The sequence below is a fragment of the Mesoplodon mirus genome (genome assembly GCF_964341445.2).
Source record: "Mesoplodon mirus genome assembly, chromosome: 2".
NCBI lineage: Eukaryota > Metazoa > Chordata > Mammalia > Artiodactyla > Ziphiidae > Mesoplodon > Mesoplodon mirus.
The window spans coordinates 198,015,872-198,036,570 of record NC_138977.1 but is presented as its reverse complement, the minus strand read 5'-3'; the positions used below and the strand labels follow the sequence as shown (position 1 = coordinate 198,036,570).

The window sequence follows — 20,699 nt, the reverse complement described above, 5'->3', positions numbered from 1 at the left end:
CTGGGTATACCCGTAAGTCCTTACAAGTGCGTTCATCGAGCCCCTACTGGGTACATTCTGTGTGCAGGTTGAACCAGATGTTATGGAGGAATATAAACATACATAAATCATCGTCCCTGCCTTCAAGAAGTTTATAGCCTTGCAGGAAAAACTGAATATAATATCACAGTGCAAAGTGCAATTATGTGCATGTATAAAAGTTTTGCAAATAATTTCCAAGGCTTCATGTATCCTCTGAAATTCCTCACTGGATCGGGTTAAGTACTTGTGCCAAAGGCTGCAGTTTTGATGATTACCGGATGGGGTGTGGAATAGGGAAGAAGAACATGGTTATAATAACAAATAACATTTATTGAGTGGTTCCTGGGGGCCTGGTGCTCTGCTAAGTGATTTACATGCTGAGACATACTGTCTCATTTAATCCTTAAAGCAACCCCATTTTTCAGATGAGGCAACTAAGGTAGATAGTGGCAAAGTGCTTGGCCCAGATCAGCTAGCTAGCAAGTGCTGTAGCAGAGTTGGAGCCACAGCTGCCTGGCTCCGGGACCTGCATTCTCTCTCACTGCACTAGCCTGAGTGGGAAGTACAGGCATGTCTGGGGAATGATAAGCTCCTGAGAGCAGAGCAAGGTGAAGGATTTTTCCAGAGCAAGCTCTGCTGCTGCTGCTGCTTCCTTTCTTCTCTTTCTCTTCTCTCTGCTTCCCGGTGTCTGGTTGTGAGCACAGGACACCTCAAGCCTTTTGTGAAGCGAACACAGGGATCTGTTTGTTTGAAGAAGGAAACCAGCACAACTAAATGCTTTGGGCGGTGTCCGATTTTGTGCCTCGGATATAAAAATTCCTTGATTAGACTCGAGTCAGCCAAAGTCAGATCTGTCGGATGCCAATTTTCATGAAAATAGCTCTAATAGGATTTCCTTTCTACAGAAACGACTGGGAGCCCCCAGATAAGAAAGCGGATACAAGAAAATACCGTGCAGAACCCAAAAGCATTTACGAGTATCAGCCGGGCAAGTCCTCCGTTCTGACCAACGAAAAGATGGTAATGTGCATATTAAAGTTCTTTTGTCTCACCCTGCGCGTGTTCTTTAATCCAGACGCACTGTGTGTACTCTTGGATTGCATTCTTTCTCCCTTGAAATAGACTTGCTTTGTCTAGAAAACAATGAAAATATGAAGCATTTTTACCCTTTTCATTTTTGCAGGTGTTCACAAAATAAGCCCCGAGAGTATGCTTTGAAAGAATCCTCTTATTGTGGCTTTGTTGCTCTTTTTGCTCATGGTTTTCACTAATTTTAAATTTTGTAAGGTAAAGGTGGATTTTGCTGCTATCTTTTTTTAAACATCTAACCATTCGTTTATCAGGCTTATCACTAACTGGACTAAAGTTGGGGTTTTTTAGGTGACTTATTTGAACATGTGCAAAGTCTGTAGAAGTTACTAGTACATCATTAAAAGCCAAATAATTAATATGATGATGTGACTTGGGGGAAAAAAGCCCCAGGCTGTTAGAGTATGTCTTTTAGGCCTTCCTTTTCTGACAAGTGCAATAGAGAGGATGAGTTTCATAACTCAGTCTGGTTTATGGTTCCCTATACAAGTTCACATCTCCAAGCAATTATCAGTGGGGAAAATGGCCTGTATGGGCATAGCAGACCACCCTGCAAAAGCAGGGGAGAATTTTTACAAACTGATTAGTTTCATATCTGCCGATCACGTTTCCTTTTATTCACCCTTCATTAGAAAAAGCTGGTTTCAGAATTCTGAACATGGTTAAAGGGATCCTCCAAAGCTCTATAAGCCCTGCAGCTGTGCCAGCAGGATGGAATTATCATGCTGGGGATTGATTCTTATTAAAATGCTGTTACCACACTGAGTCCAGAATAAGTAGGCCTCTGAAATGTGGGCTCGAATTATTCTCCCTCCACCTCTTTTGCTCTACATGTTTTTAAGGAATAATTGATTTGACTTTTAATAAAATAAAAAGGTGACATCTTTAAAAGCACAAAGGGATAAGTAATTTTAATTAGGAAGAAAGGTTCAGCAGGTCACAGAAATGCTTCAGAATTGTCATTCTTCAGCGTTTACTGTGCACCACAGTTATTTTAAGCAAAAAGTTCTGAGAGGAGTGGAGAATTTTGCCTCTGGCTCCACCCTGCATTGGAGTTTCTCTCTCTCTTAGAAAGTAACAAGTACGGAAGGTAATCCTCCCTACAGGTCTTCCTAGAGAGAATGTCATGTCCTTTGAGTATATTCCCGACACTTGAATAACAAGTGGTGGACACACCATCACATGTCAGTGCACTTCAATGATTTTAGAGACTCTGTAGGCCTTTGGGTGCTTTTGTGTTGGCAGTTTATTATTTATTATTGTTCATAGACGGTCATTGATTTATTGAAGGCTTGCCCCTTAATTTCTCCTTTGTTTCCTCCTCCTTTCCTTGGTTCCTAATAATTTGACCACTATTCAAAACTAGGAAAAAAACAGTAACATAGTTTTATTTTTCTCACTGATACCACAATGGTCACAATGTCTTCCATGTCATAGTCCTTGGGATCATTTATATTGTTTTTACAGACCCCAAAAAGTAGCACACAGTGCCCACGGGGCCCTCTTTGGGGAGTTGTGGTGACCATACACATGGATTGCCAAGCACCGTCTGGGTGTTCCCACACAGGAAGCCCCCTGGTTGTACCAGGACCTGGGCCAACCCAGTTAGGACATAACACCAAAGGCTGGCCAGGGAGGAACATCACTCTCCAGCTGTTTTAGTTTCATGCCTTTCCCTCTGTTTAGCGCTGTTCTTCCCAAAGAGTCATTTTTCATTTTAGAGAGGATCTTCATCTTTTCACAGTCTACGCTTCACAGGGGTTGAATTCGTCCTTTATTTTTGAATTTCTTTTCCTGCTATTTTTGCCACATGAGCAGAAACGTTGGAGTGTGAGTTTCAGCACGTGAGTCCTGTCTTTTGGTTTCCAGTGCCGGGTTTACCAGAATTTGAGGAACCCCCTTCCTTCCACAGCCACCACCCCACCACCGCACACACACACACACACACACACACATACATTTTTGTTGTTGTTAACTGTGAATAAGTATACTAACTAGAGACAGACAGATGTAAGAATCTAAATGTGCTCTCAGAAATGCACATCTCCTTTTAAGGGGGAAAATCCACTTTTCCCCCCAATTCTTTTCCAGATGGAGGTGCCCGTGTCTGCTTAAGCCTGGCAATTTAAATTGTGGCCTCACAGGCACATCTCTCTGTCTGTTGTTCACACAAAGATTTGAAGAGTAGGCTGTAAAGGTTGCCTTAGAGCACATCTTGTCCCTGGAGCAAACCCACAGCATCCCAGACAGACAAACACTGTGCTACCTTCAGAATCCCCCCAGGAGATTCACAGTCTTGGTGACCCATTCAGCTGTTTGGCAAACTCATATGAAGTTCTTCATAACTGTTTGGCCTCCCTCTTATCATAGTATGAGTCCAGTTTCTCCTCTTCTGGTCTTGGAATTGGAGACCTGTTGGTCAGTCCTTGCTTTGTCAGAAATGGCTTTTTTCAGGCTGTGTTCCTTTTACTTTCCTCCAAAGTCCCTTATAGAACTGAACTTCAGCTCAATTCAATAAATATATACAATTGACCCTTGAACAACATGGGTTTGAACTGCACAGTCAACTTATACATGGATTCTTTTCAATAGTAAATGCTATAGCCCTACACAATCGTGGTTGGTTGGATCTGTGGATATAGAGGAACCGTGGCTACAGAGGGCCAACTGTAAATTATACTTGGATTGCATGCACCCCTAATGCCCGCACTGTTCAAGTGTCTGCTGTATAGAATAACTTTGATGTGCCAAGCTCTGCATTAGATGTTGGAGTTCCTGCTCCCATAGGGGTATAGTAGGAAGGACAGACATTAAAATCGTTATCACAGACACGATATATATTTGAAAGTGTAAAACAAGGGGATTTACCCAACTTGGTTTCTTCCCATTTCACTGTCACCTTGAATTCCTTCCTGACTTTTCAAGTTTGTCACTTGCCCCTGTTTTAGCCTAGTGTCATCCACAAACTAAGCAGGCCCGCCCCCTTCTCATGGGGAGTATGAGAAATGTAAACAGCACTGGACTAGGAATTGCAAGGTCGGAGTTCTGAGTTCGAATTCTGACTCTGCCTTATGTCTTGGGACATCGCTTAACCTTTCTGAACCACAGTGTTTTCATCTATAAAATGAAATTATTATCTGGCCTGCCAGCCTCACTGAAGCACTGAGTGAGAGGATCATGTGTGATAATGTGGCTTAAAGATCTATGACCATTATAAAGTGCCATGTAAATGACCGGGCTACATTCAGATTATTTAATTAAAATCTGAAGCTAGTCTCTGGCTCCCGTCCAAGCAGCAAAACTGTCCTTCAGGACAATCAGGTGTCCCTCTCAAGTCACCTGCCTTTTCTGAGGATTTTGCCAAGCTGGGAAAAGATAGCCACCGGTAGCAGAGAACTCAGCCTGGCCTTGTGGAATCTGCTTTGCCTGCCAGTACAGAGAGCCTGTTCTGCATCCAGAAGGACGTTTTCTGCCTGTCTGTTCTGTACTTGGATCTGTAGTGGAGTTATAAATGCAGAATCAAATGCTGTGTGGTATTGCCTCTTTAACTTTCTCTCTGGCAGCTCAGAGGGCTGAGGCTGGCTGCTCTGGGTCCAAGCTGGTTGACATACCTCCTGACTCAGTTCTCAGCCCGGCATTAACCTCAGCAGTAAAACGATCTGCAAACAACCTTTGACAATAAAATGGGTTAATTCTTTCAGGACTGAGGACCAAAACATTCAGGCAGTTTCCTGAAAGAGTTGATACTTTTTTTTTTTTTTAATGAAAAGAAACTACTCCCAGAGAGCAATTTATAAATAGTCTTTTAAAATAATAAACATGAAATAGGTTTCATGAAACCCCATCATACAAGGATCTGGGGTGTCCCTGTGTCTAAACTGTCTCTCCTGAATAGTGGTGTCTTTGTAGATATTGTGCCTCATTTCACTGAATAAATACAGAATCCATTATTTTACATAATTGCAAAATCCATTGAGAAGGAACACGCATTCTCCAAGGTTTAAGCCCTACGCCCCTAAAGACAGTTGGAGGAGGTTTTAATCTGGATTCAAGAGGGCAGACTCTGTTTCAATATATATTTCCCTTTGATTTCAACTAACGTCTATCCAGTTAATTTCTGTTGAAGAAAAGTCCTCTGCCATATTTTCCTCTATTTAAAGCAAAAGTAGAAATAATGGTAAAGATTCTTATAGGGATTTTTGAAGAGATTGGTAAAGGTCACTAAGGAAGTTTACAGTCATTTCAATAAGCTACAAAAGGCCTGTTAACTGAATGTTAAGAAAAATGTATCCAGGAGGAGCAGCTTTGTGAAGGAGTCACTTGGAGATGCGTCCACAGGATCTGCAGTTTCCTTCCTCATGTGTCGTGGCCCTGAGGGCGTGAAGTTTCTTATGATGTTTTCAATCACAGTGGAACATGTACATTTTCTATTTCATATTGTTGTCAGAATATCACCACCTCTCTCTTTTGCGACTATCAAGATTTTTTGAAACGTATATACCCGTAGGAATTAAGCCGTGAGCCTCTGACACTTCAGTCTGATGTGACCATATCTCCGGTTTATTAAGGGGAAACCTGATTTGCTTTCCAGGCATTCATTTTCCAACTAATTATTTCCGGAAACACATGCTCTTCCACAGAGCAAGGTACCAGAACTTTATAAATATTTGATTAAACATGAAATCCCATGGAATCATATTATCAGTCTGTGAACTACTTTTTAGAGTCGTATAAAATGAGAAATCTAACTTATTTTTGTAACATAACCCCAAAGTTTTTCCCCCCCTATCGTTCTGTTATCTGTCTTGTTCAGCTTTTCCCTTGCTTTATTTTTTCCCTAGTTCTTTAATGTTTATTTCGTAGAACACAAAGTATATTCTGTCTGTATTCATCCCCCATGGAGGCTTGTTTAAAATGTTTTTTCACTTGTGTCTACTGTTTTTACTTACATCATCTTTCACTTTACTCTGTATGGGACATGGTTTCTCACCTACTCATGTGCCATTAAAGATGCAGTATTAACAAATTGGCTTTTATAAAAGCGTCAGTATTTGCTGCTTATTTTGAAAACCTTAAGGCAGCCTTGCAAATGAGTACTAAAACTGTACTAGCCCATAAAAAGTGTTTGCTGTACTCATCTGGCATAGATGGCTAAACGTTTGATGTGTTCCCCAAGTTATTTGCTCTTAACTAATAGCTCTTTGTAAAGAGAGATAAGGGCTCTCTTTTCTCCCACCACTCCGACAATTGCCAAGGGAAACTGTCATGCCCATGTTCAGATCTGTTGGGAAGGCGGCAGTGTGGTGCAGCGTTCTCCATCTGTCGTCCCTCTGCCTTGGGACAGAGAATGACTCCCTCACTGCTCCCTACCTCAGTGTGCCTGTTTTCATAAACACATCCTTTCCCGCCTGTTTCAGCTCCCCTGATTTTGCTCATGTCAGTAAAGAAATGGATGATCGCTGCTGTTGAATGCAGGTGCTGTATATTTCTGGAAACCACTGCATCTCTACTGGCCGGTTCCTATGTAATCTCTGCATAATGTTATCCTTCTCTCTCTTCCATTTCCCTATCACCAACCCTTATAGAGTCGGGATATAAGCCCAGAAGAGATAGATTTAAAGAATGAACCTTGGTATAAATTCTTTTCGGAATTGGAGTTTGGGAAACCGGTAAGTTTAATAGCTTCAGTGGTTATAGACACCTGTTTTCATAGTGCTGATGATGCATTGTTGCTGATTAAAAAATCAGACCTATTTGTAAAGAATTCAGGAAGTGGGGAGCAGCCTTGTTGGCTGTCAGTGGTGGGATTGTCCATTCTCGCTACAACCTGTGAGCTTTCCATTGCTTACTTCACCAAGAAAGGACAGTGAGCTCTAGACAGCATTTCTTGCTAGAAAATCCCCCAGGAGACATGGCTAAGTCATTGCTTGTTTCAGGACCTCCCACCGCTAGCAACAAATATCACACACCTTGTAGATTGCATTATTTCGGCCTTTGGTTCAGTTCCTTGACCAAAGTCTTCATGGTGTACTGAAGACAGCCAGGAAAACGCATTACACACTGAGAAAGACCAGCATTGTCACTGCTTTAAATAGAAATTTTAGAAGCACACATGAAAGGGAAGTGCCAGCGCAAGTGGAAACGGGCCTCTCTATGCAGAGGTGATCCTCGAATGCCATCCTGTTACAGGCGACTTTTAGGGAATGATTTCTATGAGGTAGGATAATATTTCCCAAAATTAGAAATGAGAGTTAGGAATTGTAGCAAACTTAGTATTCAGCCCAATAGCCTGTAGCTTCCCTGTGATGTGTCCGAGTTCGCTTTGGTACAGATTGATTTTTGGCACTTAAAGCAGGATTTTCTTGGACTTGCACCCAAAGGAGCATCAAACCAAAGGGAGAATTGAGCTCATTTTTCCACTGGAGATGACTGGAAACTGACTTTAAAGCTCCAGTTACTTTAAAGTCTTAATTATTACAGCTGCAAAAAGAATTTACAGGTGGAGGGATTTAGTGTATAAAAATAAAACATTTTATTAGATGTTTGTATGAGACTTTAAGCATTGAATCGGCATTTGAATCACCATGATTTAGAATGATAGTTTTATTTGCAGATAGCAATTAACTTTATAGTTCAGTAAAATGTTAAATTCTGTAGTACCTTTTTTAATGAAGATGAAGATGGAGAAATTTAACTGTTGCTCTGGAATTGCTGAGCTTTGGTTGAATGTTCAGTCATTTTCTGAGTTAGGAGCACCTGCCTTGCAAACACCCCTTCTTGTAGGAACAGGCATTCCTCCCACTTTGTCCCCTCCCTGACACTGTCACCTAACGTCAGCCGAGGTGTCCTGGATGAACAGCACCACCTAATGACCAGAGAGGGAAGCATCCAACCCAAAGTCTGCACCATCTCCTCCCCAAAGCTTTGTTACACCCCTCACTTCTCCTCTCTCTCCCTGTTTCCTCTGCTGTCCACCATTCACACATCAATGAAGTCTACCTCACGCAGTCTCTTCCACATGCAAAGATTTAACAGTATCCTAACCCTTTTCCTTTTCTTTTTCTTAAAACCTGCTCAATTATCTCACAAAAAAACCTGCAGAAATGTGTACCCCTGCCCCCTCAAAAAAAAGACCATGATTGGTACACGCAATAATAATGCCATGCTTTCATCAGAGAAAGCAAAAGATATTAGCTTTAAATTGTTTATAATAAGGAGTCTATGCCACTGAGTTTTGAAACCCTGTTCAGAATCCACAAATTTCTAGCCACCTCTTCATTTGCCAGATAACAAATAACTATTTTAGTTTTACTGAAATATTAACTTTTAGGAAAAGTTATAAAGCCATTTTTTTCTAATTAATTGTGATTGGTTTGTTTTATTAAATCTGTCATCGTAAATAATACTCTTTTCATTAGCAGTAGACAGCATTTCAGTCACAGCATATTTAGATAGGCTCCGTGAATAGCTCTGTGAATTAGCATCGTTTCTGCTGGAAACTGTAGTCTGAGCCCACACAACCAATCCAGACAAATGTTGACAACACGGTCCATTTGCGTACGGGGACCTTCCTATAATTTGTATTCCTAATTGCCTCTTAATTATTTAAAGACTTAGAGATGCTTTTCCAAAAGGTCATTTTCTCTGAAGCCAGAGTGTTCCTTGCATAGACCTTAGAGTCCTTCTTAAATGGGACTACCTCTTTTTTGTGTAGGTCTTTTAAAGTAATAGAAGATGATACTTTTGAAGACTTGCCAAAATAGCTTAATCAATGCCTATATCCTGAGGAACAGCACTGAGGTGAACGGGTGCTTATGGTCTGAGTCATCCTAAGGGTGGGCTTGTTATCTGGTTGAACCAGGTTGATGACTCCCAGAGTTTGGGAGGAAGGTGTGATGGGGAGAAATTTTTTCTTCACTTCTCTCCTACCCCAATCAACTCTGGGCCACAAAAGAGCAAGGGACATAAATAAAAGGAGTATAATCCATGGCAGTTGTTTTGGAAGATTTTTCAGTCATTCAGAAGCAGAATGAAATTAAAACTACTATCAAACCACGTGGATCATTGTTTCTCCTTTTTACGCCATATGAACCTAGGACCCACTTGCCCCTAGTAAAGCCTGCTAGAACTTTAGACATTTATCCTGAACTCCTTTCTTCCTTGGCCCCTTCACTTAAAGCCACCCAAAATGAGGTGAAGTTTCAGCAAGCTCCTGACTGTAATACCTTTTAGGTCTAATGAGTTGTAGGATATCAACTAATTTAAGACTCCAGGGACCATTTGGGGGAAGATTATTTAAAACCAATTTAATTTGTAAGCACTGTCTTATTTTTTGCAGTAAGTAAATGAGTAGAGCTACCATCAGTGACTTGAAAACATCTCCACCCCCAGATGAACAATCCAACTGTATTAAGTGCTTAAAGATGAATGGTAATTGTCAGTGGCACTTACTTTACAAATTGCAGAATATATGCAATTTATATTACATACAGGAGTTACTGGTGAAGGCACCTTGGAATCAATTACATTTCATTTGTAAAATCAATTACTTTTTATTTGGCCTGGAGTGTCAGCTTTTTCTTCTTTTTTCTCCCCCTAATTTCTACAGAAATTGATGTGATTTCTGTAAGTAAGCTCGGGGCAAAATGTAAAACTAATTTGAATGTTTCCATAGAGTTGGTTATGATGAAATTTGCACAGAATGATAGGAGTTATTAATGATCTCATCTCCTCAGAGGTCACTGTGTAAGAAATTTCAAGTCTAAGTGGGCAGAACACGAAGGTTTACTTAGTGGAAGAGAGGTTGCAAAGATAGAAGCGGCTTGTAACTTCCAGATGTCCTACCCTCTGGACCCCGCTTAAAACAATTCTCCTGGCAGATTTCTACTTCGGGAATGCAGTTCTAATTCTAACATAAACAGTTAAAGGAGAAAATAAAAATAACCTTACAGTTCACTGTTTAAATTCAAAGTATAAACTCTGCCTTCTAAGAGAGATGGAAGGTTTGACTCTACCATCAGCAGTATTATCAAAGTCTAGTTAAATTGTAAAAGGAGATTTTTTAAGAATTAGTGAAATTGTCTAGTTCTACAGTGCAATATTTAACACCTGTTTCATACATGGATTTCATTGCCACAAGCCACAGGAAGCACATTTAGCACCACGTACCCACCCTTGGTTAGATCTCCAAATTCACACGTTTATGAAGACAATGAATTTTACAGGGGAGAAGACTAGCTTCCAAAATGTAGGCTCTCAGTGTCCATCTTAGTTGGAAAAGAACAATGAGGAATTTAAATGTTTGTTTTTGTTCAAATTGGCGTTAATGCTTTTTTTTTTCCTTCTTTTTAAAGTTTTCAATATTTAGAATCCAACAGTGATTGACTCTTGAGACAGAGGTGCAGAAATAAACCTCCCACTTTAACATTTCCAGCTCCTGAGTTCCATGGGGTCCCCAGGTGGCCTCAGGAGACAGGGTGCCCACTCCTTTTGTTTTTAGTTCACTTTTCTGTGTTGAGACAGTTCTCCTAGTGTTGCCCCTCTTGGTTTGAGCCGGTCTCCATGTTTGTCTTTATGTCTTTACGCTCATTTCTTCATTTCCTCCTCTGCTTCCCGTCAGCCTCCCAAAAAGATATGGGATTATACTCCTGGAGACTGCTCTATCCTTCCTAGAGAGGATAGAAAGGTAATTCCACTGTGGGCTGTGTGTGTGCGCTCTGGCCTGGCTAATGTGCGTGTGTTGTGGGCTTTTTTCTTTTATTAAATCCCCCCCCCTTTTATTTTTAACTTGATTGTAACTTTTTTTTTTTTTGGCTTGGTGATAAAACAGTTTAACAAAGTCTCTAAGACTTATACTAATGTGTAGAGGTTTTTAAAGCAATTGCTTATTCTTCTGACATATAGTATGTGTCATAGTCACCATACTCTGAAAATAAGAAAATAGGTATCTCCTAAAAGGTAGGTTTTTGGGGTCTGTGTAGTTCCTCTCTCTAGCAAGTACAGTAGAGTTTTGGAGCTCTGATTACCACGGGATTTGTATTCTCTCTGCCTAATGTTGCATTCTCTGTTTTCCTGTCTTTAACTCATTTCTAGTAAGCTCTTGTGTTTTAGTCATGCCATCTTTGCCTTATTAATGTATGATACTAAACAAACTCGTTTTTCAAACGTAACCTTCCATGCTGTCTGCCTTTCCTCCTAACTAAAACCCTCTTTCCCATCTTTTCTTTCTTGAACCAGACTAATCTAGAGAAAGATCTCAACCTCTGCCAAACAGAGTTAGAGGCAGATTTAGAAAAAACGGAGACGCTTAATAAAGCACCCAGTGCAAACCTGTCACAGGTATTTCTGAGTTTTTCTCGTGCCCTCAGTTCCCGTTGCTTTCTTCTTTGTTCTATGGTTTTTGATGTAGTTGGGGTGATGAATGGTTATGCTGGTCATTTTTAAGCTGCCTGGCTTTCTGACTCCTGTTTTAGATCACCCCTGACCCCCAACTTAATTTTTGTTTGGATTTCTTTTGAGCTTGGCATCTTCCTTAAAGGGGATTTTTCAAATATATATGCAGGGTGGCTGGTGATTTAACTGCTCCCCCACCCCTGCTTACCATCCTCTTTCTCTGCTTTCAAGGGGTCACCCTTTTAACTCCCCTTCTGCCCCCTTGTGTGTATACCTTCTCTGAATTTTCAGGGAGCCTTTTCTGGGCAACTTCCGTGTCTTTTTTGCAGCCCTGGGAGATACCAACCTCAGAGATCATTTTCAAAAACACAGCGGCTGTGATTCAAGTGCCTCTTGCGTGCAAGGCACTGTCAGAATAGTAGTATTTGTAACTTGAAAGGTCAGAAAGTTCTTAATGAAAAAATGCACTCCGGAGGCCAGACAACCTGGCCACAAGCGTTTGAAACTCTGCCTACATTGATATTTTTAAAGGGAGCTATGTCCCATTGTGGTTTATTAAAGGATATGTCAGAAAGAGAGAGAGTCCAGGGTAAATGGGCTCCCAAGGCGAAGAAAAATACCAAATGTTTGGAGAACTACCCCCAGGGTTCCCTGACAAAACAAAGGAGATGCTTACAAGGAAAGGGTATCTTTATAGAAAATAAAAAAGGAATGCGGACACTGCTGAAGAGGCTAGGACGTCCACAGACTGTGGCAGGATAAATGGAAAATGCTACTGGACCATGTTATTCTTAAGCAGAACTGAGACAAGGAGGGTCAGGCCGCCAGTGTGTGTGACTTGGGTACGAAGTCACATAGAGCCAGAGGCTCAAAGCAGGTGATTATGGCCGCAGCCAGGGATGCCTGGGATAAGAGGGGCAGAAGCCAAGCACCGCAAGCAGATCCAGGGGAGTTAGGGTTTAGGAATTCAGAGTCACCGCAGGATGAGGCAGCCAGCAGGACCAGCGGTTAGGCCCAGGGGAGCACAGAAGGTGCGCGACAGGGCATGCAGTCAGGCAGATGCGTGACGGGGTGGGCATAGTGGGGAGCTGAGTCTCCAACCAGGGCGGAGACTGGCACCAGCTGTAGCTGCTGTGGGAATGGAGGTCTGAGCTGGGTCTAAAGGAGAACTGTGGCTGCAAGTAAGTCCTGAAGTGAGCTGGGGGGCTGGAGGGGAGCCCGAAGTGAATCAGCAGGCACTTTTTCCAAAGTACTGTAATAAGAGTGGTTCTGTGACATGTGGCAGGGTGGACAGCAGCTAGAGAGCTACTGCAGTAACCGCAGCCTCCTTGGGGCAGAGATGGCATCCAGTACCTACAACCCTGCCTGGAGCTAGGTGGGCCCGAAGAGGTGTCTGACGCATGAATGAGTCATCTTGACATTCGTTCAATTATGCATTCCCCGTAGTCCCTAACGTGTGTGTGACGTGCTGAGGGAGGTTCTAAATCAGCAGAAGAGTGGACTTTGCCTTCAAGAACATGAAAGCTTAGTCACACTCATAAATAAAAGATCTCCAGCAGTACACAGCAATGCCTGGTAAGAGCTAAATGAATGCTACAGCCTCTAAGTGCTCACAAGAGGGGGAAATCTTCCAGGAAATCAGGGAAGACTTCTCAGGAGTTGGCCAAGATCTTAAGGGATTGATGGAGTATAGGTACATGGCGAAAGTGGGGGCCATCCATTTGAGGCATGGTGGAGAGCACAAAAGTGAACGTGTTTTGGATGGATTCAGGAATAAAGTAGATGAATTCATCTGTAATAGAAAATTGGGGGTGATAATAGTGGAAGGCAGGTTTGGGAAAAGAGGGTTGACCCTGGGTTGTAGAGACTCCAAAAATATGGTTAAAAAGATGGTTGATTTTGCCCTCAAGTCAGTGATGTAATTCAGGACTAGTGTTTTAGGAAGGTTAGTGTCCTTGCTCTAGAGAGGTTGAACTGAAGGGAAAACCTCCAGTTGGGGGTTGAGAGGGCAAGGAGGCTACTGTAGCAGTCCAGGCATGTAGGGGTGAGTACTCCAGTGGCACCAGCATGAAGGGATGAGGGTAGATGTGAAATCACAGAGGAAATTGCAGTGGGACATTTTAACTAATTGGTGTGAAGAACAAATAATTGGGGAATGGGATGGAGACACAGACAACTGTAGGGTTTTGGCCAGGAACCTGGAAGAATGGGGACATAGTATGTCACATAAGAAAGGTGGGGAGAAAATCAGTGCAGAGGTAAGAGGAAGGAGGTGGTTTTAGGTAGTTTATTTTCGAGGTGTTTGTTTGGTATCATATAGGGAATATCCAGTACACAGTTGGAAATAGAAAACTAGGTCTCACGAGAGGCAGGGACGTCGAAAGTCAATCCGAGTCACCTGAAGAGAAGTGATGGTTGAAGCCCTGGGAGCAGGTGGAGACACCCACCCTGGGAGTAGATTACAGATCGAAGAGAGAGTCATGCAGAGAGAAAGGATGGGAGACAGGCAGCTACCCATCGGGATGTTGGATGACACAGAACAGGAGGAGGAAACAGGTCAGAGAAAACCAGAGTGAGGAGGAAACGTGAGAGGTGGAGCAAGTATGAGAGTTGCCCGAGGGGTCCCCCAAAAATAGACTCTGAGGGAAGGTCAGTGCATTTGGTAACCAAGAGGCTTCTAAAAACTTGGGAGGTTGCTGGGTAAGTAGTTGATGAGAGGTAGAGCATGTGGTGAAGAGTCAGGGGAGCTCCCAGGGATACAGCACTGATTGGCAACATGTGCTTGTGGAAGGAAGGAAGGGGAATGTTTCCAGAGGACTCAGCAGGGTTGTGCAAAAGTTCTTCCAAGATGGAGACCCAGAACGGGGCAGGTGCCTAGGCTGGGAGACCAGTGCGGGCAAAGGGGCTGGAAGGATGGGTGCGGAGGTGAGAGCAGTGCCTTCTCGGGAGTAGTGGGGGTGGAGGGCAGAGGAGGGCCGGGGGTGAGCCCCTGACGAAGGCTGCCTCCCCTGCCGTCATCCTCCCTCTCTCCCAATCTCTTCCTTTTCCTTCTCCTGGTGTTTTTCTTTCTCTCCTTTCCCCAAGTACCTCTTCTCCTCCACAGAGCTTGTTTTCCTTGAAGTGGTCGTTAGTAGAGGTAGGAGCTTTTGGTTTTGGTCGTGCTGTGTGGCTTGCGGGATCTTAGTTCCCCGACCAGGGATCGAACCCGTGCCCCCGGCAGTGGAAGTGCAGAGTCTTAACCACCAGATGGCCAGGGAATTCCCAGGAGCATCTTTAAACGTTAACTTTCATGTTGATGTATTCAACTAACACATTATTTTTAAAAACAAGTATATTGAACCCTTTGCCTTTCTTTCTCCAAGACAATAGAAACCTTGAACTCTGTAATTATGCTGCTTTTTCTCTGCATAGACTCTTGGTTTTCTTCCTTGTGCGTAGGGGCCTGTAATTTGATAACATGTTCCCTCCCGTCACGCTGAAATGGTGATTAATAGGTTTTGTGAAACTGCATTTCTCCCCATTTCCACACTTCTCAATCTGCAGGGGTAAATAAATGATCTAAAAGTACAGTCTTTTAAAATGCATTTTTTTAAAAACATCTTTATTGGAGTATAATTGCTTTACGATGGTGTGTTAGTTTCTGCTGTATCACAAAGTGAATCAGCTATATGTATACATATATCCCCATATCCCCTCCCTCTTGTGTCTCCCTCCCACCCTCCCTATCCCACCCCCCTAGGTGGACACAAAGCACGTAAAATGCATTTTTGTATGTTCTGTACCTGAAGTGTTGGGTGACACTGGTTGAGGCATGTGGGTGCATGAAGGAGTCTGGTGGGCTTGGCAGGGGCTCCGAGGGTGGGGGATAAGCTGCTGGAGGGTGCTGGCCATGTCACTAGTGCCTGTTGCCAAGCAGTGGGCCATCTTTCCAGTGGGCCTGCGACTGGAGATAAATGTAAGGAGTGGGGTGTCTCCCGACCCACCCAGAGAGCCCTGGTTGCAGCCACTGGGAGGCAAAAGCCCAGAAATCCTCCTAGAGAAAGAGCACCACCTTCCGCCAGCACTGAGACCTTTCCAGCCAAGCTCCCCATCTCCCAGAGGGCTTTATCTAAATTAGGAAAGGAAAAGGACTTCTCTCGTTTTCCCCTTGGCTTGAAATACCTGAGTCGAAGTAAGTCATCTACATTCTTTTTTTTTTTTTTTTTTTTTTTGACATTTACAGAGCTCAGCAGTCAGCCCCACTCCGGAAATTTCTTCAGAGCCTCCTGGATAGTAAGTTATCACTGTTTACATGGTTTGATGTATTAAATATCAGAAACGGGAAGAGGCTTGTGTTGTATTTTGTTATCAGTCTAGTGGATTTGAATGATGTACAGTTTGGTGAGCAATTATCGTCTTCAAATTATTTTTTTCCTCCTCCTTTTCCAAATTAATTTTGTGTTGATTCATATTACCTTTGATAAGCTTTTCCCTGTGTTGGCATCTTCACCTTTAGAATGTGTGCTGATCTTTGGGGGAACGGAGTGGGTGACTAAGACCACATCTGGTATAAAGGCGGGAGTGGGGTGAGGTCCTCAGGCTGGACCTATCACGAGGAAAGATGGGGCCAAGAGGGGGCTAACTTGTCTGATTCTCAGAGATCTTGGTTTATTTCCCCATACCAATTCTTAGAATTCTGCCTGAGTGATGAATGCACGTCCCACGCACTTCTTCATGGGGTGACCACCAGACTCCTTTCCTGTCCCCAAACCATCCCAGGTCCTCTCCTAGGTTACCTGTCTTTGTACTTTACTCTGCAGCTGTTATCCCAGCCGAAAATGCTTCCGTGCTGCTCCCTACCCTGACAAACATGGTGAATAGCCAGCACTTTAACTTGTATAAATGGGCCCTAACGGATCCTTCCTATACCCAGTCTCACATTAGTACCTCTTACGGCACTTACTTCTGTTGCTGTCTACCTGACTTATGCTCTTTTTTTTTTTTGCGGTACACGGGCCTCTCACTGTTGCGGCCCCTCCCATTGCGGAGCACAGGCTCCAGACGCGCAGGCTCAGCGGCCATGGCTCACGGGCCCAGCCGCTCCGCGGCATGTGGGACCCCCCCGGACCGGGGCCCGAACCCGCGTCCCCTGCATCGGCAGGCGGACTCCCAACCACTGCGCCACCAGGGAAGCCCTATGCTCTTGTATTTTTATAACTATAATAAATTATGAACTCCATGAGGGCAAGGACTGCATCTCCATACTGCCTGGTGCACCCTATAGATTTGGGAGCTGTTCTGGTAGGAGCAGCTTCTCATCTCATCACCATTATATCACCATCTGTATCTCATTCTTTGAAATATGACAAGGAGGAAAGGCACATTATTACCTGTTCCATTTGGAATGGGTAAGTCCACAATGAGCAAAGTTCACCTCTTCAAACAGAAGCCTGACTTGGTCTGAATGCTGAGTGTATGGGGGCAAATATTATGGTCACTTGGGCATATCCAACCTATCGTATCTTGCCAAAGAAGGCATTTTGCAAGAGTAGTTTCATTTGAAAGTCAGTGAGCTGGGATTAGGGTATTTTGGTGAAAAATTTCTTCCAGCGGCTGGCTGAGTGAATTTCTACCAGATCTAAGGCACTATGCTGCGTATTCTTTTTTTTTTTTAATATAAATTTATTTATTTATTTTTGGCTGTGTTGGGTCTTCGTTGCTGTGTGCGTCCTTTCTCTAGTTGTGGCGAGAGGGGGCTACTCTTCGTTGCAGTGCGCAGGCTTCTCCTTGTGGTGGCTTCTCATTGCAGAGCACAGGCTCTAGGCACGTGGGCTTCAGTAGTTGTGGCACGAGGGCTCAGTAGTTGTGGCACACGGGCTTAGTTGCTCTGTAGCATGTGGGATCTTCCTGGACTAGAACTCGAACCTGTGTCCCCTGCATTGGCAGGCGGATTCTTAACCACTGCGCCATCAGGGAAGTCCTTATGCTGGGTATTCTAATAGGAGCGTAAGATGCAGTCCCCTAATAGTTTCAGGGGCAAAACACACAAAAACAAACAAACCAAAAAAAAAATTTAGTAAATAAAAAGGCAATGTGGCAACTGAATGAAATAGATTGTAGGGGTTAAAAGTATTTGGAAGGCAGCTCCCACAGGATATCAGAGTTAAGAGTGCAGGTCTTGAATGAAATGATAATTTTAACGACTGATTGAGCGTTTACTATGTGCCAGGCCCTGTGCTTAGCATCGTATATACTTTACCTGATTTAGTCCTCAACATTTCAGGATCAGGCGTTATTTTTTATCCCCATTTTTTAGGTGAGGAAACAAGCACAGAAAGGTAGTGTGTGCCCAGGTTCCACAGCTGTGTGTGGCAGAACTACCACCAGAGTAGGAGCGATGACGTTCTAGGCCAGGAGGCTGCCAAGGTCTGCTGGTGGCAGCAGTAAAGTCTCACCTGCACGGGTACCGATTCAAACCTGGGTAATCAATCAACCAAAGGCATGCTGGGGGTTACTGTTCTGAGTGGTTAAAAAAACAACATAACCATTTGTGTAATAGTGTGTTAGCAGGATTGAGGGGGACTCATGCAGACTTTTTAAAAGAGCAGATTGCTTTCAGACACTCTGAGTACGGGTGTACATAGATATTTGATGTGTTAATTTACCAAGCACTGTATTTGTATCATGGAAATAGGTCCAGAGACCTCTGTTTTTCAGCCATAGCCCAGCTCTCATGAAACACTTGACAGGAATAGATGAGCTTTTCCCTCCTGCTGTTCTTCCATGTGGGGATTTTTCAGTCATTCAGGCTTGGTTTTCTCCCAGTTTGTTCAAATGAGTTAGGTTTTTCCGTATTTGGAATTGGTGAAGAGTCAACGTAAGTGCAGTGCCTGATACATATGAAAATGCACAGTAAGTGTTTGTTGAATAAATGAACGCATCTGTGAATCTTAATTAACTAGAATCCAACTTGCTTAGCACTGAGGCAGGCTGCTTGTGAACTGAATCTGGCCCCTTTCACTGCATGGACACGAAACGTGAAAGAAACGTTGGCAAGGCTTGACTTAACCCAAGGGCTGAAGAAAGAGGAGTCACCGATAGCCCAGGATCAATAACTCTGTGGTCACTGGAGAAGTGATGGTGTTGCCTTAAATCTACTTTCACATCTTGAGCAGACTGCAGTTTAGCATTTTATTACCATGATTCCATATCACAGTATTAGAAGAACCTGGGAAGAGAAAGGAAGAAATTCACCCATAGCCCCAATATCCTAATACAACATCAGTCCTTCCTCTCAAAAAATATATCTTTCATACTTGTAATCACAGTGTATGTCCCATTTTGAACTTAATTCCCTGGAGTTATCAGATCTATAAGTCAGTGGTGTATTTTCATCATGACTTATCATTTCGGCATTGATTGGCACGAATACATTTTTTTGCCTAACCAAAGAGCTTTACTCTATTTGGCCAGCAGGTGGCACTCAAGAACAAGCTGCTCTTTCCTAAATGGTGATGGTCCACTAGAGAAAACATTATTTCCCTTAATCCAACGTAAGATCAAAACACAAATCATTACCTGAAGAGCTACATGAAAGATTAGAGACTCCCCTGGGCCTTAAAAATGTCAGAAATCTGTGTGCTTGTAGGCATGTAATTTCATAGAATCATTTTTTCCGCTAATATGTATTTGGTGAACAACAGTGCTAGACACCAGGCATACAATGATTCATAAGATAAACTGTCTGGCCTCAAGGGGCTCAGAATGTCGTTGGGAAATTACACACTTGTACATGACAATCAGAATGCAGTGTGGTAAATTCAATGATGGGACCCAAGAAGGAGTGAGCACCTCTGTTTTGGGGAGAATGAAAGAAAGGTTTTACAGAGCAGCAGCAAATAAAAAGTGAATGACAGTGGCATTACATTATAAATACAAAAAAATTTTTTCATGCAGTACAAAAGGCTTTAAGATTGTCTAGACTCCCTTCCCCAAAGTCTAGAAACAGTTACTTTCTTTTTTTTCCCTGAAAACACCAAATGGTTTTAAACAGTGAATTCATGAGGCTGGAATTTTTTGTTTTGTCCTCTGTTGGATCTCCACCTAGGAGAGTGTTTGACACTTAGTAGGTGCTGAGTAAATATTTGTGGCATGAATAAAATCAGCAGTGGAATGACAAATTGAGATGTTCTCTAGAAATATCATTGGCAGTGATTTGCAAATATGATTGGAAGGAGTCAGGGCTGCAGGCTCGGGGAGTGGTGCTGTGCTTCCTGCAGAGGTACAGACGAGTGGTCGTGAGCAGTCCCGGGAGGGAGAGAGCAGAAGGATTGATGTGAGCTGTGTCAAGGGCAGGGAGTAAGCAGGACCTGGTGACTGCTTAGGTCTGGGGAGCAAGGGGAGGGAGAAGGGGGTTGTTTTCCCTGGCTTTCTGGCTTGGGTGAAGGAAGACAGAGGAACAGGGCTGGGGTTGGTTTGGGACAGGTTGGGTTTAAGATGCCTGAGGACCATGTAGGTGAGGATGTCTAGAAGGCAGTTCAATGTCTGTGTCTGGAACTCAAAAGAAAGGTCTACATAGATTACAGATTTGAGCGTGGATTTCATGGACAGTCTATTTGCACCTTTTAGTTTTGCAGATGAAAGAAATTGAGGCTGAGAGAACCAGATTGTTTCCAAGTTTTTAAACATAGTGGGTTTGCCTCAGCAATCACATTCCTCGTTGGGGCTGGGCTGGAATCACAGCCTGCCAGGACCCTGCCTGTCTCCTCCAGAGCCGTCCTGGTAGCATGATTCAAACAGTTGAGCCTAAGACGATTGCTCTCTTCTCTCACTTTATCCTTTCAATGAGTGTGTTTTTATTGAATCCCCCTTGAAACTCAGCAGCCAGCCCTGCATCTCAGCCAGAGGGTGAGTTCTCCGCAGTGTCCCCCACCCCGGCTTGCTCTTTCCAAGCCGAAAACAGCTCAGCTCAAGCTACTGAGGGCTGAGCTTCTGAATTTGACTTGTTTTGTGAAGTAGTCGGTGGCTGCTAGTCCTGATCGGGCTTTTCTCCATCAGCGTGGCTCATTTTCCCATCTTCTCTGATCTGTTTGAACCCAGCAAAGATCCAGGAACTCTGGGACCTTCTGCAAATGCCTTCACCCCTCTGGTCCTCGGTTTTGGGGACAGTGGGACAAATGATACGTCTTTCCAACATTAGGAGGTCTGATGGAGATGAT

General features: G+C 43.3%; 1 protein-coding gene across 13 annotated transcripts in view; it reads left to right on the top strand.

Moving 5' to 3' along the window:
* SORBS1 (sorbin and SH3 domain containing 1) overlaps nucleotides 1-20,699 on the top strand; it is a 243,181-nt gene that overhangs the window by 180,081 nt on the left and 42,401 nt on the right. For 9 of the 13 annotated variants that reach the window (XM_082633409.1, XM_082633408.1, XM_082633413.1 and 6 more), the window contains 3 exons: nucleotides 927-1,041; nucleotides 6,696-6,779; nucleotides 15,725-15,774. In XM_082633409.1, the coding sequence (XP_082489535.1) occupies nucleotides 927-1,041; nucleotides 6,696-6,779; nucleotides 15,725-15,774 (249 nt within the window). The remainder of the gene's footprint in view (nucleotides 1-926; nucleotides 1,042-6,695; nucleotides 6,780-15,724; nucleotides 15,775-20,699) is intronic. The other 4 variants (XM_082633406.1, XM_082633415.1, XM_082633417.1 and 1 more) reach the window with 1 other exon arrangement.